We start from the raw sequence: 18,057 nt of genomic DNA on the forward strand, positions 1-18,057 counted from the left end.
ACGTCAGAAAGCGTTAACCACGGGTGCCTCTCAGCAACGGTGAGAGACCATGTTACGCAGCGCTGACGCGGCTAGGCGGCGGCGAAAGCGCGGCGAAGCAGGTTTGACGTCTGACGGCAAGCTTTAGAGGGGAGGGCCGACTTAGCACGCCGTCCAGTGGAGGGCAGACATAAGTGGGCTGCTATCGCCTCTTCTGAGCAGCATGCGCGTTCCTGCTTTGGCGGGAAACGGAAATCAGAATCAGAAACCTCTTCCTCCTTCATGGCCCCCCTCGTCAGCGGCGTCGATGGAAGCGGTGGCAGACAGCGGCCGCTTTACGTCCGGAACAGAGGCTGACGAGGTCGATGAAGCAGGCGGGCGAACCGGCGAGCTTTGTCGGCTGGGGGAAGTGTCCGGGGCCCGCTGGGCACGGCGCTTTTTACGGCGCTACACCGCGGCGGGCGGGGGAGCAGTCTCAGTGAAGAAGGCAAGGCAAGTCCTCAGAGTCACCATTGGCATCTGCACGAGCCGTATGAAGGCATCTTTAAAAAGACGCTTTGCTCTTTTTAGAGAAACAGTGTGTATCGCAGCGGCGACACACACTGTAGATTATAAAGGATATAGGCGCCGGAAAGCGCAGCAGGAATGCACGGAAGGCGGCGTGGCCAGCAGCTTCAGTGGCTCGTCCCGCTGAGATGCTTGCAGTCAAACGGCGGCTTCTTATCCGGCTCCAGCGATGCGTGTGCTTCGCTTGAAGGATGAAAAATCAGATAATAGCTGCCTATGAGCGATATTTATAGGTCTAGACCACGCCCTTTTAGGCGGGAAGCTACGAAAAGGGCGCGAAGCGACGCAAAGGGCGCGAAATGCCCCCATTGGATCTGGCGTCGCGTCAGGCCTCGCTCTAATAGGCTGCTGCAGTTGCCGCAGAGCAGCCAATAGGCGCGCAAGCTGTTTCGCCTATGTCTGTATGCTGCTGCAACGCGCTTTACATTATTTCAAAATTAAGGATAATTTTTGGCTTCAATATCTCGCAGAAAAGGATTTTCCCCTAGCGTAAGATACTTCTTACGCAGTACTCGTTCCCTCTTGTAAGAGAACCTGAATGAGTGGTTGCACGCCGCCATCTTATATACCCGTATGTACGGGGGAGTGGCTTGGCATGCAAATACCACTCGCCAATTTTCATTGGCCTTTTGAATAAGGCTCAGAGATGATTGGTCTCTCAAGCGAGTTTCCATATGTAACGTCTCCGTTCCCTCCTTCAGGGAACGAGGGTTACCTATGTAACCTAGACGTTTTGGCCACTGATTTCAATATAATTAAATTGAATAAGGATAAAATGACAAATAAACAGCTTAAAAGTGTCATAAATTGGTCCAAACGACTTGTGCAGAATAATAGCAATATATTTATATATAGATTATATTATACATTATATATTATACAATAATATACATTATTTAATATCAATAATATTATTGATAATAGCTTGAAATCTCAGTACTCATTCATAGTAATTACATAAAAAAATAAGTGACATAATAGCATTAGCATGGTTGTGCAAAATGTCTTCTTTTGTGTTCCACACTAGAAAGTGACATAAGGGTGAGTGAAAATGACAAAATGTTCATTTTTGGCTGAAACAAAAACTTTAAAAGACTTGATGAGCGTTTTTTGTTTGTTTTGTCACATTTCTATTATACGATTAGTAGAGTACTTATTGCAGATGATAATAACTTGATAATCACTTAAGTATCTTGTAAATGACTAAATCATTAAGTTGAAAGCCATGTTGTCATTTTGCCATGATCTAATTTTCTTCTTATTGTTTCCTGTTAGGATGAAGAGAACGGGAATGGAAAGGGTGAGTCTGTCTTTTGTATTTCTTTTGTATACATGTCATGTGAATTGCAGTCATTAAATATGATTTCTTGTCATTTGAAAAAGTTTTGTCACTCAGTTGAGTTGACTGATCTTCATATGACTTAAAAACTGCTTTTTCCTCCTACATTATAATCCGCTGGAATTTTTTTATTACTCAATGACTGATGATAAATTATTAGCATAAGCAATATCAATCAGAAACTGATGTGTGTTATATGGCGCCCTCTAGAGCAAGTTTCCATTCATGCACATTCAGGGTGCCCATCTGTATTCAAATCAGTCTGGTTTAAACAGAAATACAGGAAGGAGCATGATTGATATGAAATATATGCCGTATCATTTGCAAGTTCTGACATATGAAAATGTTTCCTTATTTTCATATCAAACAAAACAAGATATCATATCGCAGTACTATATATCAAGGTGCTTGTATATGAAAAAAAGATGCAAATCCTATACTGTTGAGCCCTAATGTCTTATTGTGCTTTACATATTGTCATAAAGGCATACTACTCATGGATCCCAGGCAATTTTAATGCAACTAAAATCCAATGATACAGAGGTGCACAAGCATACACACACTGGAGCTCCAGATCATAGAGATTTGTGGGGGCTGAGAATGAAAGCTGCTTTCGACAGATCATCTGATGATATAAGACTGGTGTTGATGCTACACCAAAGACCCACAGTTCCCAGATCGGTTTATGCATTGCTACCTCAACCTGTTTGTTGACTGTTACCGTCTGTCCTCATCTTATCATGCCATCATGAGACAGTGGCATCAGTATGAGCAAAACACATTCCACAGTGCCAGCCTAAACATCTGTGAATGTGTGCGTTTGTGTGTCTGTACAATGAGGTCCAAAAGTCCACGAGTGAAACGATTTGGATTTTTCTAATTTATACAGATTCTTTCATTACAAATTATATAAAGAGCATGTTGAAATGTTAACATGAATGTCAGACTGTGGGGCAGCCGTGGCCTAATGGTTAGAGATTCGGACTTGTAACCCAAAGGTTGCAGGTTCGAGTCTCAGGTCCGGCAGGGATTGTAGGTGGGGGGAGTGAATGTACAGCACTCTCTCCACCCTCAATACCACGACTGAGGTGAGTCCCTTGAGCAAGGCACCGATCCCCCAACTGCTCCCCGGGCGCCGCAGCAATGGCTGCCCACTGCTCCGGGTGTGTGTTCACGGTGTGTGTGTGTTCACTACTGTGTGTGTGCACTTGGATGGGTTAAATGCAGAGCACAAATTCCTTGTATGGGTCACCATACTTGGCCTCACTCACCCCCTTTCCTTCCTTCCTTCCTTTCCTTATTATTCAATATTTAGAAACCTGTAAGATCTCCGTTCATCTTCAGAACATAAATTAAGATATTTTGATGAAATCCGAGAGCTTTCTGACTCTGCATTGTTAGTTTTGTTTTCTTTGCACACAAAAAGTATTTTCGTGGCTTTATAAAATTAAAGTTGAACCACTGATGTCACATGGACTATTTTATCAATGTCCTTACTGCCTTAATTTGATGAACGAAGGTCTTACATGTTTGGAACAACATGAGGATGTGTTTTGAGGCTGAAAAAATGTTCATTTTTGAATAAGCTATTCATTTAATACATATATTTAAAAAAATAAAATAAATTGATCCAAAGAGTATATTGTGCTTCATTGGAAGAATGTCTGACTTTTTGTACTAAGACATGATCATTGTCACTGATTTCCTTATTTGATTAGTGATCTAGAAATAGTGCAGAACATTCAATATTTCATATATTATTTTAAAAAATCTACAATGTCTTTGAAGATATGCAAGGTTAAATTAGATTTTGACCTAGAATTTAAATATTTCGATTTCAGATTTTCTCTGCTGTAAATGCCTTCTCTACAAAATATGAAATATATTTTCTATGTGTGTGTGTGTGTGTGTGTTTCATGCAGGGCTCCATCGGGGTCGTCTGGAGCCCATGGACACCATCTTCGTTAAGAATGTGAGGGAGAAAGGCCCCGCTCACCAGGCTGGCTTGTGTACAGGTAAAACAGTTTGATGATATGTTCATGGAAACAACATTGCATCAGAATGAAGTCCTGTTTACAAAAAGATGAGTGTTTGGTCCAATAAACATTTAGATTTTTGCCAAATGATTGGCTGTAATTTTTCTGTTTAGACCGATACAAACTTTAGCGTGCCTCTTAGTGTAACTAAGAGGGCTTCTAGTTTCCGTCACACTGCAAAGAAACTGGCCAACCAATAAGATTAGCATTTTTGGTCACATTATTTAGTACTGGCCTGAATAAGATATTTCACATGAAAGACATTTACAAATAGTCAACAAGAGAAACTAATAGTTAAATTTATAAAATGATCCCGTTCAAAAGTTTACATACACTTGATTCTTAATACTGTGTTGTTACCTGAATGATCCACAGCTCTGTTTTTTTTTTTTTTTTTGGTGATAGTTGTTCATGAGTCCCTTGTTTGGTCCCACAAATTCTTTGGTTTTTCAGAATTTTTGTGTATTTGAACCCTTTCCAACAATGTCTGTATGATTTTGAGATCCATCTTTTAACACTGAGGACAACTGAGGGACTCATATGCAACTATTACAGAAGGTTCATGCATTAAGAGCTGGGGGGTGAAAACTTTATGAATTTGAATATCAAGGTAAATGTAACTTATTTTGTCTTTTGGGAAGCATGTAAGTATGTTCTGTAGCTTCTGAAGGGCAGAATACTAAATTATACTAAACTGTTCAAAAGTTTACACCCCTGGCTCGTAATGCATCATTTTTCATTCTGGAGCATCAGTGAGCATACTTCTATAATAGCTGCATATATGTGACCCTGGACCACAAAACCAGTCTTAAGTCGCTGGGGTATTTTTGTAGCAATAGCCAAAAATACATTGTATGTGTCAAAATTATAGATTTTTCTTTTATGCCAAAAATCATTAGGAAATTGAGTAAAGATCATGTTTCATGAAGATTTCTTGTAAAATTCGTACTATAAATATATCAAAATATAATTTTTGATTAGTAATATGCATTGTTAAGAACTTAATTTGGACAACTTTAAAGGTGATTTTCTCAATATTTAGATTTTTTTGCACCCTCAGATTCCAGATTTCAAATAGATGTATCTCGGCCAAATATTGTCCTATCCTAACAAACCATATATCAATAGAAAGCTTATTTATTGAGCTTTCATATGATGTACACATCTCAGTGTTGTAAAAATTTACCTTATGACTGGTTTTGTGGTCCGTGGTCACATATATAATAGTCCCTCAGTTGTCCTCAGTGTGAAAAGATGGATCTCAAAATTATACAGTCATTATTGGACAGGGTTCAAATACACAAAAATGCTGGAAAACCAAAGAATTTGTGGAAACTGATGGATTTTTCTGAAGAACCGCAAACAGTTTAACTGTTTAGTACTCATGAACTGTTCAGGACTCACAAACAACTATCACTAAAAAAAAAAAACAGCTGTGGATCATTCAGGTAACAACACAGTATTAAGAATCAAGTGTGTGTAAACTTTTGAACAAGGTCATTTTTATCAATTTAATTTTTATTTTCTCTTGTGGACTATATGTAAACGTATTTCACGTGAAATACCTTATTCAGGTCAGCACTAAATAAAAAATAACATGCATTTTGTATGATCCCCCTTATATTTTAGTTAAATAATTAACATTTTGCAGATTCTTCAAGGTGTATGTAAACTTTTGACCTCAGCTGTGTGTGTGTATGTACATGCTAAACGATTTTAGCTTTTTTGATTATACCCGCCCCCATGCACTGATGTACATACTTATGTAATCTCTTGTTATGACTTGCCCACCTCAGTCGATGATGGTTTGTTTCTTCTTTAGAGCCTGTCACAAATTTACAGGAATGCGTCTCTGTACTGAGACATATTTGAAGGGCTGATATGTCTTGCTTCCTGTGACTAATCATGTCACCTGACTGCCATGAACGGTCCACTGTGCTCTCACTGCATTCAGACAAACCTAGAGACTTATTCCTGTTGATATCTATGAACATCTATAAACTTGAATTAGAGAAAGAAACTAATACAGAGCATTATTTATATGGAATATTAGCTTTGGTGAATTATGGTTTGTTATTCATACGCAACACTTGCAGCGTGACAGAAGGTGACTCATTATCTCTCACTCTGTGTGTGTGTGAGTATGTGTGAGAGAGACACAAGGCTGCTTCCTGGTCAGGAATAGGTTGAGTTCAATGAGGGCACGTTCTCCTTATGTTCTTTACTTAAACTGTACAATACGTACAATACAGGATTGTAGTATGTTTACTATATTTATTGCTGATAACTATGCTACAAATATCTCTCCCTGACAGAATTTAAGACACATTAAATAGGAATATCAAAAACCTTTTTGATATTTTATGTGATCATCTTGATGTAAAGTCAATGGAATGTATAAAATCTGTTACATGGAGCTGTGAGTAGCTGACAGCATAATCAGATTAACCAAAATATTTCATAAACAAATATGCAAGGGTGATGAGTGATCCAATTCTGAGGAAATAGCCTTTTAAAAAAGTGTTTTCCGAGGAACCCGGTGCAACAGATCATGCACTACGTCTGATGAATGTATTTTAATATGATTGGTTATGACTTTATTGACTCCTCTGACGAACCGCCGCTGATGGAGATGATCCTATAACCTAACCCTGACATGAACCCAAAACACAGCAGAGATCTAAGGAAAACACATGGAATGAGTCTACTTTATCTTTATTATGTGAACAGAATGCACATGTTAGCTCACTCTCACTATGTAAAGAATGTTAAAAACATTAAACCCATTGCGCAAGCAACTATTAAATTAATGGTTAATTAAAAAAATACATGCAATTGTGTAAAATTATGTGATACACACTACCAGTCAAAAGTTTTTGAACAGTAAGATTTTTAATGTTTTTTGTAAATTAGTCTCTTCTGCTCACCAAGCCTGCATTTATTTGATGCAAAGTAGAGCAAAAACAGTCAAATTTTGTCAAGTTTTATATGAATATATTTTAAAATGTAATTCATTCCTGTGATTTCAAAGCTGATTGTTTTTGCATCATTACTCCAGTCACATTATCCTTAAGAAATCATTCTAATATTCGGATTTGCTGCTCAAAGAACTCCAAGCATTTGAATGGTATAGTGTATAATGTTACAAAAGTATTTTACAAAAGCTTTCGGATAAATGCTGATCTTTGGATCTTTCTATTCATCAAAGAATTTTGAAAAAAAAATGTTCTCAAGTGTTTTAAATATTGATAATAATAAAAAGAAAAATGTATTTGAACAGCAAATCAGCATATTAGAATGATTTCTTAAGGATAATGTAACTCTGAAGACTTGAGTAAATATATTCAAATAGAAAAACAGTTATTTTAAATAGTAAAAATATTTTGATATTAAACTGGTTTTGCTGTACTTTGGTTCAAATAAATGCAGGCTTGGTGAGCAGAAGAAACTTTTGACTGGTTTTGTACATTAAGTTTTGCACATTTGTGTGAATGATGCTAATTAAATACTAAAAGAATACACTACCAATCAACAGTTTGGAGTTTGTAAAAAAAATTAAACAATCTATGTTCACTAAGGCTGTATTTTTTTTTTATCAAAATAGAATAAAACAGTAATATTATGAAATATTAGCATTTATCGATATAGAAATCAATATAAAACTTTCGGTTTCATTTGGGTACGTCACATTCTGGCTTCAAAAACAAAGATGTCTGTCTAGGATGTTAGCCCAGTGTAGCACAAGTTATGCTAAAACTCCTGTTATAGTCACTGAAGCTATGAAATTAATATTTTATTTATGTCGTATCTGCACTGTGTTGTTTATGATGAGGGAATCAACAACAGCTCTGACGTTTTCAGCGCTGACTAATCTAAAAGCCTCTGATTGGCCAGTGCATTCTTAAATTCAACAGAAACGCATTTGATTGGTTATAAGGCTCAACACTTGTCATTCATTTTCACATTTTATTTTAATTGCAACAATGTTTAATTGTGCAGGGGCATTTTTGGCCCCTTTGTGTCAAATTTCTAGGGTATTTTTGTTCATTTTGGTCCATTTTTGCCACAAACCCTCATTAATTTCCAACCCTGCCCTGCTCTAAATGTTTATCATCTAACATTAAGCATGTTTTTTTGTGTGTGTGTTTGCAGGAGACAGGCTGGTTAAAGTGAATGGAGAGAGTGTGCTGGGTAAAACATACTCACAGGTCATTACACTGATTCAGAACAGGTGAGCTTTTTCAAGTCAAACAGCATCTATTCAAAAGATTGTTGCAGTTTGTTGCATGGGCAGTTTCAAATGATGTCTTCTACAGCTGTTCAATCTAACCTAGGAAGTAGATGTCTTGATCTGCAACATTGTTTGGATTGTTGAGTTAAAAGTTGAACTAAACGTTTTCACATGAGGGTTGTTCATGTGGAATTTGTGACATATGGTTTACGTAACAGAATGACCTCGGGCAGTGTTCGGCGGATGATTATGTGCATTACTTAAAAAGGTTACTACTGACCCCAGTGTAAAGGTTGTCTTTGTACTCAACCCAAACCACAACTCAAAACTTTTTAATAGAGAGAATGTGTTCCATTCTCATTGTAAATCCTATAAACTGTAGATACTTTTATGGAATCTCATGCTCTCTGGGTCTCTGTTTTGTCTTTGCAGTGAGAGTGTATTGGAGCTCTCCATCATGCCAAAGGACGAGGACGTGCTGCAGCTGGTAAGTGTACGTTTCAGCATTTTTGCCACACCTTGCCACTCTTTCTGTCTCTCACACCTACTCATGCCTACACATTTACCTGGTTGACTTAAGAAGTGCATACCATACGCAGTTATTTTTATTTATTTATTTAAATGTAATTAAATTTAATGTAATTTAGTTTAATTTTATTTTATAAAGCGTTTTATACTTACTCTAGACTAGTGTTCATAATGTCAGCGGAAGTCTGACAGCTGACATTAGTCCTGTGTGAACTTTTTAGTTCAAAACTGTATTTTTTGTCTTATTTAACCTTCCCTGTTTTTGTTTAGTCAAGCTTGAGACTCAGAGTCTGGGAATTTTAGTCTACTTTTAGTCAATTACAACTTAGTCACATTTTAGTCACGCTGTATACTGGTTAAAGTGATAATCATAATTATTTTGCTCAAAGTTGTGGTCGATCTTACGATCATTAATGTTGTCATTTAAGAAATTTCATAAGAATTATTGCACCTACACTCTTAAAAATAAAGGTGCTTTAAAAGGTTCTTCACAGCGATGCCATAGAAGAACCATTATGGTTTCACAAAGAACCATTCATTCATAAGTTCTTTAAAGAACCATCTCTTTCTTACCTTTTTATAATCTGAAGAACCTTCTTTCCCCACAAAGAACCTTTTGTGAAACAGAAGGTTCTTTAGATGTTAAAGGTTCTTTATGGAACCATTCAGACAAAAAGGTTCTTCTATGGCATCGTGAAGCACCTTTATTTTTAAGAGTGTATAAGCACAAATAAACAGCGTCAACTCATGCACATGGTTGATTTTACCTCATCTAGTTGTCAGATTTTTTTATAATATGATCATAAATATGAACACATTCTCTACATGATGAAAACTGGTCAAATTTAAAAGCTTACCTCAAAAGATAATTCAGTGATATTTTTAATATTAATTCCAATAATTTCAAATGAGATTCATGTGTTTCTGTTAAAATGACAACCAACATTTTCTTGCATAAGTGAGTTTATTTGGCAACCCAGTCACTAAAAATATAGTCAAGATCCATGTTTGGATTTATTATAGTTTGTCACTGAGATGGTTCGATGGAAGATTTAGTTGAAGCAAACAGCTTAAACGGTTGTGTGAAAACAGACAGACTGGCAGTTGAGCAGAATATCTCAATGGAGTTTGCTGAACTCCAGTTTTTACGTTTATTGATGTTTTCAGTTCATCAGCACTTTTTCCATAGTGTAAGAGAGAGCTTGTGTGAATGGTTGCCAGTTTGTGATAAAGTAGATAAATTAAAACACATGGCAGAAAATCTGTCCTTTTAAGAATCTCTGATAGGGGGATTTAGACTCTTAACATCTGGCAACTCCAAGCATGAAACCGAATAGAGTTCCATATGTTTTTACTCCTCTTTTTTGTTGAGGGAAAATAGAAATATTGAAAGATTTTGGATATAGAGAGTTTCTATTTTTAATCAATTTTAGCCTAATTTTTTGTCAACAATATTGCCTGTTTATTTAGTTAGCGTTAAATAATGTCAGTGTTATATGTGACCCTGGACCACAAAACCAGTCATAAGGGTTCATTTTGGAATTTATACATTTTATACATCATCGGAAAGCTGTAAATAAGCTTTCCATTGATGTATGGTTTGTGAGGGTAGAACAACAACAATAAAAAAATGCAACTATTTGAAAATCTGGAATCTGAGGGTGCAAAAAAATCTAAATATTGAGAAAATCGCCTTTAAAGTTGTCCAGATGAAGTTCTTAGCAATGCATATTACCAATCAAAAATTCAGTTATATATATTTACGGTAGGAAATTTACAAAATATCTTCATGGAACATGATCTTTACTTAATATCCTATAGATTTTTGGCATACAAGGCATTTTTGGCTATTGTACAAATAAACCCGTGCTACTGAAGACTGGTTTTGTGCTCCAGGGTCACATATTGTCTTTCTACTAGTCTTCGTCATGAAAAAAGTCATAGTTTTTGTTAATGAAATTAATAACTCCAGACTAACCCAAACTCAAAAGGAAAAAAAAAGCAATTAAATACTTTTCATTGTTACTGTAAATTAAATAATTAATAGATGTTCAATTAATTAAATAAATAAGATAAATTAAATTAAGACTTGTTTTGGAAAGAAAGATTCTTGATTTAAGTTTATTGATTGATTAAGAAACTTGTGATGTGAACATTTTGCAATTATAGAGTATAGAATTTAGCTAACTCTGTAGTCTAGTTTTGTTTCCGGAGTAAAGTTAGTAAACCCAAACACACCCTCAGAGGTGTGTACACATTTCTCACACTTTGTAACAGACACCGAGGTTTGACAACTCTAATATATTCAGTAGTCATTATAAAGCAATGTGTGAGTCAGTAGGTTGCTTCAGCTGTATCTTTTTGAAACATTTCCAAGCAAGAAATCAAGAATCAGCCGTGTCGTAAGCATGCAGACGGTCATATGATTACCACACAAACACACAGTGCACAAACATTCCCACTCGCATATTTTCTTCAGTGTACAAATTACCCAGTTGCCCACATGATCGGACATGCAACTCACTAAAGGCGAAGGGAAACCTTTATGCACTTGTGTGGCACATACAGATACATGCTTGAGGAGCTACTACAATCTTTGTAGTAGGGCACTCATATTAAACTAATCACCCATATAGCCTCCCGAGAGACCCCACTCCTTCTTACTCCTCTATTCTTCCCCCCATGTCTATCTCTCCTTCTCTCTGTCTCTCTACACACCCCTCCTTACACCCGCATCAGCTACATTCCAGAGATGACATCATCAGTTATGTGGCCCCTCCCACACTCCCACAGGGTGGAGAGACGACGTGAGAGAGAGAGAGAGAGAGAGAGAGAGAGAGAGAGAGAGAGAGAGAGAGAAAGGAGGGAGTTCAAGAGCATTGGGTTGGGTAGGGCTCACCATAGACAGAAAGAGAAAAAGAGATACAGGGAATAACACAGGGACGTGACAACGAGCCATGAACTTGAAAAAGCACAAATCGGGACACAAGAGGTAAATTTAAGCTTTTAAAGTGGACACCATAAAGAAAACGAGAGACGTTCGGCACATTGAAGCTTTAGGGAATGTTTCTCTCGATTAGTGAGTTTCAGTTGTCTGTCGGTTGTATTTGCATGTATTAGCAGACTGCATGTACTATGCTATGTTAGTCAATTTGCGTGTCTGGAGCCGGACTGCCGGTTTGTCAGCCGGCCATGTCTCTGTTTTGCTAATACATTTTTAATGTGGCACATGTCTACTTTGTGTCAGTGTGTTTTGAGGTTTGTGTTGATGGAGGGCTAGTGCTTCTGGTCAGCTTGACATCCTCTCTACAGGCACACAGTAGTCACTATACAGTGCAAATTGTTTTTTGGAGTCGATGTCTTCTAGTTTGTGATTATACTGCAAAAATAATTTTCTTAGTCAATATTTTTGACAATTTTTCTATTTATACATACTTCAAATGAGGTAAATTCAATTTAGATGGTGATTTTACCTATGATGTGAAATAAGTTTGAATTTTTTCTCATACTACCCTTATCCTGTTTTAAGTATTTTGTCTTGCTTTAACTGTAAATCTAAATATCATATGTATTTATAATAAATATTTAAAAACAAGCCAGCGCAAGGTAAAATATGGACAAACCCAGTGGTTGGATTAAATTAATTAATTAATGTAACTAAACCTTCTGGGTAGTTTTATTTACCTAAACTATTGCTTAACATTTAGTATATTGTTTGCTTAAAATTAAACCAAAATAGGTTGGAAATTAACTTTTTTTTTAATGTGTTGAATAAATGCTAATTAAATAATAAACATTTTTTAAGTTGCTTATTATTAAATGTTCACCTTTTGATTATTGCTGATGGCTTCAGTAATTATGTGTCTGATTTTAAATTTACAACCTATTTTTGGGTTCATTTTAAGCCAGCCATATAGTTATTTTTAAACAATAGTTGAGTTAAATAAAACTACCCAGAAGGTTGGGTTAAACATTTTACCCAGCTGCTGGGTCAAAACAACCCAATCGCTGGGTTTATCCATATTTTACCCAACATTTTTGGAGTGATTTAGAGATTTAATGTTCAAATGAGTTAATGTTCAAACTAAATCAGCCTATAAACATAGTTTGCATTAATTAAATTTTACCATTTTGTGTCTCAAGAAAAGTTTTTCTTTTTTAAATGAAAAAAAAAAAGTATTTATTTCGTTGTGGTGTTGTTGTGAGTCTCATGAATCTCTCAATGATTTTTTTCCAGATAATTTTAGAATATTATTAGAAATCATTAGCATTTGTGACCCAGGACCACAAAACCAGTCATAAGATCTATACATCATCTGGGATATCAGTAAAATAAATAAGCTTTCCATTGATGTATGATTTGTTAGGATAGGACAATATTTGGCAGAGATACAACTATTTGAAAATCTGAGGGTGCAAAAAAAAAAAAAAATAGTGAGAAAATCACCTTTAAATCGTCCAAATGAAGTTCTTAGCAATGCATATTACCAATCAAAAATTAAGTTTAGATATATTTACAGTAAAACATTTACAAAATATCTTCATGGAACATGATCTTTACTCAATATCCTATGGTTTTGGCAAAAAAGAAAAATCTATAATTTTGACCGATACAATGTATTTTTTGGCTATGCTACAAATATACCCGTGCTACTTAAGACTGGTTTTGTGGTCCAGGGTCACAACTGTATTATAACCAGACATCTTTAGATAAGCCAGTTTTGGTTTTTAGGTAGTGCTGGGCAAGAGAGTGACAGAGGCGTCATAATACATAATAAATATACTCAGTACACACACATATATTATATAAACAAAACCTTTTATTTTGGATGCAATTAATCATGATTAATCATTGCCCAGGACCATTTGTAAGGTATGTTTTGTTGTGTAAGTAGTTGAGTAAGCTAGTGCTACACTGAAACTCAGTATTGTGACACAATCACATGATCATTATGTAGTGACCATTGTATAGTGTATCATGGTCATTATGTAATAGTAATGTCATCTCTCTTACCCCTTTTTTCTATGAACTTTTCACCTCCACTCCTTGACACCTCTCTCGCTTTCTTGAACTCAAGTCACCCCTATATGTTCCTTTAGAATGAAACTGTTGTCTTTCTCTCTTTCAGGCATATTCCCATGATGCCTACCTAAGAGGGAACAATCCATATACAGGAAAGGCCCAAAATCTTCCTCCACCACCCCCTGTCCTCTACCCTCCACGTACAAAATCACAGTCTCCTGCGGGGTACCCCTCCAGCCCTGCCTCAGCTTCTTCACACATGGGGCAAAACCAGCTGGACAACTGGAGCCGCTGGCCCGGCTCCTCATCTGGTCCCTCTCCGCCCCTTGACAACCGGACAGTTGCTTCCAATGCTGTCTGGGCAGCCGAGGGCAGGAGCTGTGAGCCAGGAGGCGTTGGTCACAGTAGCCCTGCACACCGAACTGAGGAGATCCAGTATGGAATGACTGACAGGGGACAGCAGGCAACCGGACAAATGAGAGGACGCTCATATTCATCGTGTTCCTCCTCGGGAGGGATGAAGAGTCCATTGCATCATGCTCATCTTGCCAACCACAACGTGGGTACTGCCATGGGGCACATCGGAGGCCGCAAGGAAAGCCCACCTTGGCCCAGCCCCTCTCAGTCAACATCAACACCCCCATCCAGCCGCAGCGAACGCACCCAACAAGCGCTTTCCAACTGGTACTATAGCCAAGTACCAGGCCGGGAACGAGAACGGGAACGAGAGCGGGAGCGATCAAATTCTCGCTCCATGCACCCACGCCACAGGAGTTTCTCACAAGACCGTCTAGGTGAGCTTGGGAGGGCCAGGCGTTCGCAGCAAGTTGGTTTTCCCCACAGTGCATCGCAAGACACCTTGCTGCTGCTTCAGCAGAGCTCAGCAGTGTACCCTGATCCCCACTGGAACCATGGAGACTGGCGGGGTGAGCATGCCTATGGACAGCACCCATCCGCGATGGCCTATGGGCGCAAGTCCTCCGAAAACCTTCTAGCAACCCGGTACGGACACTCGGGACGTTCACTGGAAACTCTCGACAGAGCTGTGGGAATACTCTCACCACGACTCGAAAGATCTACATGGGTTCAGCAGCACTCAAACAGGACTGAAAGCTATTTGAGACGTGGTGGACATTCTGGCCAACACGCAGAGTCACACCACCAAATCCAGCATCAAAACCTAACACATGCAGCACACCAACACTCATCTCAGACTCAGCAACCACAGCAGGCAGCTCCACAGGCAAGACGTTTGCCTTCTTGCCAGAGTCTCGACGAAGAGCCGATTGGCTATCGTAGCTACAGCCCCTCTTTCAACCGGAAGACCGGCCGTATCTTGCAGCAAGCCCAGTCGTTCAGAGACCCTTCGTACACAGGTCCACACCTTTGGACCCCTACATCCAAGACCAGTCCCCCAGAGGTGCTTCCACCCTCTGCATCTCCTTCCCCAGCTCCACAAACCACCTCTTCTACAACTGGTATTCCCACACCCCCTGAAGGACAAGACAGAACTTACCGACCCACAAATCATGACAGAGGGGCAGGGGAAGCAACAGTCGAAGCCCAAACACAAGAAGTGGTTCTGAGGCAGAAGCCTCCCACCGGCCGCAGGGGTGCGAACGCCCTACGGCATCCACATTACGCCATAGCACTTGACTCCAGTGACCCTCTACTCTTTACCTCTGATCCTACGGAGCCACCTGCCAAAGCGGAAAGTGCTATTTCTCATCGTCGTACGAATGGTAACCTACCGCCGCTATCCATCGAGGACGATTCCCTCGCGTCAATTCCCTTCATAGGTAAGTCCCTACTGCTCATTGAGTTCCATTCAGTTCTCAGTTCACTCTCATTCCCTCTTCCCATCATTTGCTCACTCTATTCTGCACATGGTTGGTATTTTAACAAGGAAACTGATTTAGTATCCAGACACCATTAAAATAGACTGATGGGAATGTTAGAGAATGACTGTACTTGTCTTAATAACTCACAACCCCACTGGTCTTACCCTTCATTTCCTATGTCTGGTGAACCAGTGTGCATGTCTGTGCATTAGGTAATGCTGGAATCTCCCATGGTCAGCCTGACAATATTAGTTGTCTGTGGCTGAATCAGACTTACTGGATTTAAATTAGTCCTATTTTTCTTTCTTCCTCTGCTTGTATTTCTACTCCTGTAGTGCCTACAGTTTTGCTCTTTTAGTAGACACTTCAATCCAAGTTGATGGCGTTCTTTGGGAATTGAGCTCATGACCTTTGCATTGCTAGTGCCACACTCTACTGTTTGCACTATGGGAGCACTATGAAGCTAAAGCATTTGAAGAGAATTGTCTTGACATGTGAATTGTCTCGACATATTTACATACTCTAGAAATGGTGATTGATTGACTAAGGCACAATTGTGTGAATATGTGTGTTTTATCCACCTTTTTCATCCCGAAATTCTGTCAAATTCTGTCAATAATTACTCATCCTCATGTTATTGTTTCAAAACTGTAAGACCTTCGTTCATCTTCAGAACACAAATTAAGATATTTTTGATGAAATCTGAGAACTTTCTGACCCTGCATAGAGAATAACGCAACTGACAAGTTTAAGCCCCAGAAAAGTAGTAAGGACATTGTTAAAATGGTTCATGTGACATCAGAGGTTCAACCGTAATTTTATGAAGCTACGAGAATGCTTTTTGTGCACAAAGAAAACAATAATAATGACTTTATTCAACATTTTATTGTCAGTTTTCGACACACATTCACAAGAGTTCCGTGGTAGTTGTGTTACTGTCTATACAGGGTCAAAAAGCTCTTAGACTTCATCAAAAACATCTTAATGTGTGTTCCTACGATGAATAGAGGTCATACTGGTTTGAAACTGTATGAGGGTGAGTAATTAAACAGAATTTTAATTTTTGGGTGAACTCTCTTTATCTCTTTAAGTGACACCCTTAAATGATGAAATGGTTTATAAATAAAGTAAATAATGCTTCTTAAGGGTAAGGTTAGGGTTGGGTTGGGGTTAGTTTATAGTAATTATGATTGGTTTTATTTGAAAAAAGCTGCTGTCTACATGTGTTTAGTTTGTGTGTTTGCTCTGGCCTGTAACTCGACGTGATCTTGTCTCTGCATGCCTTTATTACTAAACCAGAGTGCAAGAGGAAATCTGAAACAAAATGGCTGGCTGAATGCAAAACATTCAAAACAAACGGCGATAGACGCATAGACACCAAAACTCTTACTGTTAAATGTGCTACAGGGTTATATATGGTTGGCCATGAATCTCTGTTTCCTCTAATTATATGTTTATAGCACAGCTGGATTCAAGTGGAGTGCTATTGATTTTGCAGTTTCCTTAAAAGCTTTCAGTTGGTCATTTGCTTTCCTTTAACATTGCATTAGGAGTTGTAATGGCAGCATTAAAACAAAACCAATTAATTTCAGGCCTATTTCTTAGGGATTTTTAGATCGTTCTGATCTTTTCACTGCTGGACATCTTTTTATGATCTGTTGTGATTGCATAAGCTGTTGTTAGCGCAGTGCTTTCATTCCTGAGGGAGGTTAAGCCTAAAACCACTATGCATAAATGTGCCCCACCTTTAGCATTCAGTTCAGACGAGAAGCACGTTCCCACTACTACAGTACATACCTGTACGGTGCAACACACCCCTTAAGCTAGCTAGACCCTTCAGTTTGAATACATTTGTTTAAATGATCATGCTTACATTGTATGTGTTTGAGTATGTTAAGGAGAAGTTGCAAAAATGTATCTACATATTTAGGATTGGAGCAGGGGGTTGTATCTCAGGCCCTGGTTTAGAGATTGATGGACGCAAAACAGCATGAAAAGCTGTGAAACAGAGAGGACTAAACTGAAACTAACAGAAATGCTCACAAGCTGGGGCATGTTACACCATACTGATAAAAAAAAAAACACAACAGACCGTCTGTTCCTGCTTTACCTGCCATGTCAGTGGAGTTGTTTGTACTAGAATGTCTCGTATTTATTTGGGGTGAATGGTTTTCAAACTGCATTATTGTGTTTGTGCAATTGGATCTTTTGTGTAAAGATGACATTCAAGTCATGATTACAACCAGGAAACATAAATGATGTTCATTGCAAAGGGCCATATCTTTATCAATCTACAGCATGCAACAAACTAAAAGCCTGTTCATGCCTTGTTTTAAAATTGAGAACATTTCTAGACAAACTTTTGGTCTTGAAAGTGTTATTTTAGTATAATTCTAAACCTATTGTAACTTGTATTAATATTTTTAAAGTAATTTATAGTTTTTACAGTTTCATTTAAATTTTAGCTAAAATTTTAGTAATTTTGTTTTGTCTTTGTGTGTGTGTGTGTTTAT

The 18,057-nt window shown here is 38.0% G+C and overlaps 1 protein-coding gene across 1 annotated transcript in view; it reads left to right on the plus strand.

Moving 5' to 3' along the window:
* Positions 1 to 18,057, plus strand: part of arhgap23a (Rho GTPase activating protein 23a) — a 62,968-nt gene that overhangs the window by 19,616 nt on the left and 25,295 nt on the right. Inside the window, exons 3-7 of the mRNA XM_073839119.1 lie at positions 1,822 to 1,846; positions 3,808 to 3,900; positions 8,074 to 8,152; positions 8,585 to 8,639; positions 13,810 to 15,502. Coding sequence (XP_073695220.1) covers positions 1,822 to 1,846; positions 3,808 to 3,900; positions 8,074 to 8,152; positions 8,585 to 8,639; positions 13,810 to 15,502 — 1,945 coding nt within the window. The remainder of the gene's footprint in view (positions 1 to 1,821; positions 1,847 to 3,807; positions 3,901 to 8,073; positions 8,153 to 8,584; positions 8,640 to 13,809; positions 15,503 to 18,057) is intronic.

This window comes from Garra rufa, chromosome 1 (genome assembly GCF_049309525.1).
Source record: "Garra rufa chromosome 1, GarRuf1.0, whole genome shotgun sequence".
NCBI classification, from domain to species: Eukaryota; Metazoa; Chordata; class Actinopteri; order Cypriniformes; family Cyprinidae; genus Garra; species Garra rufa.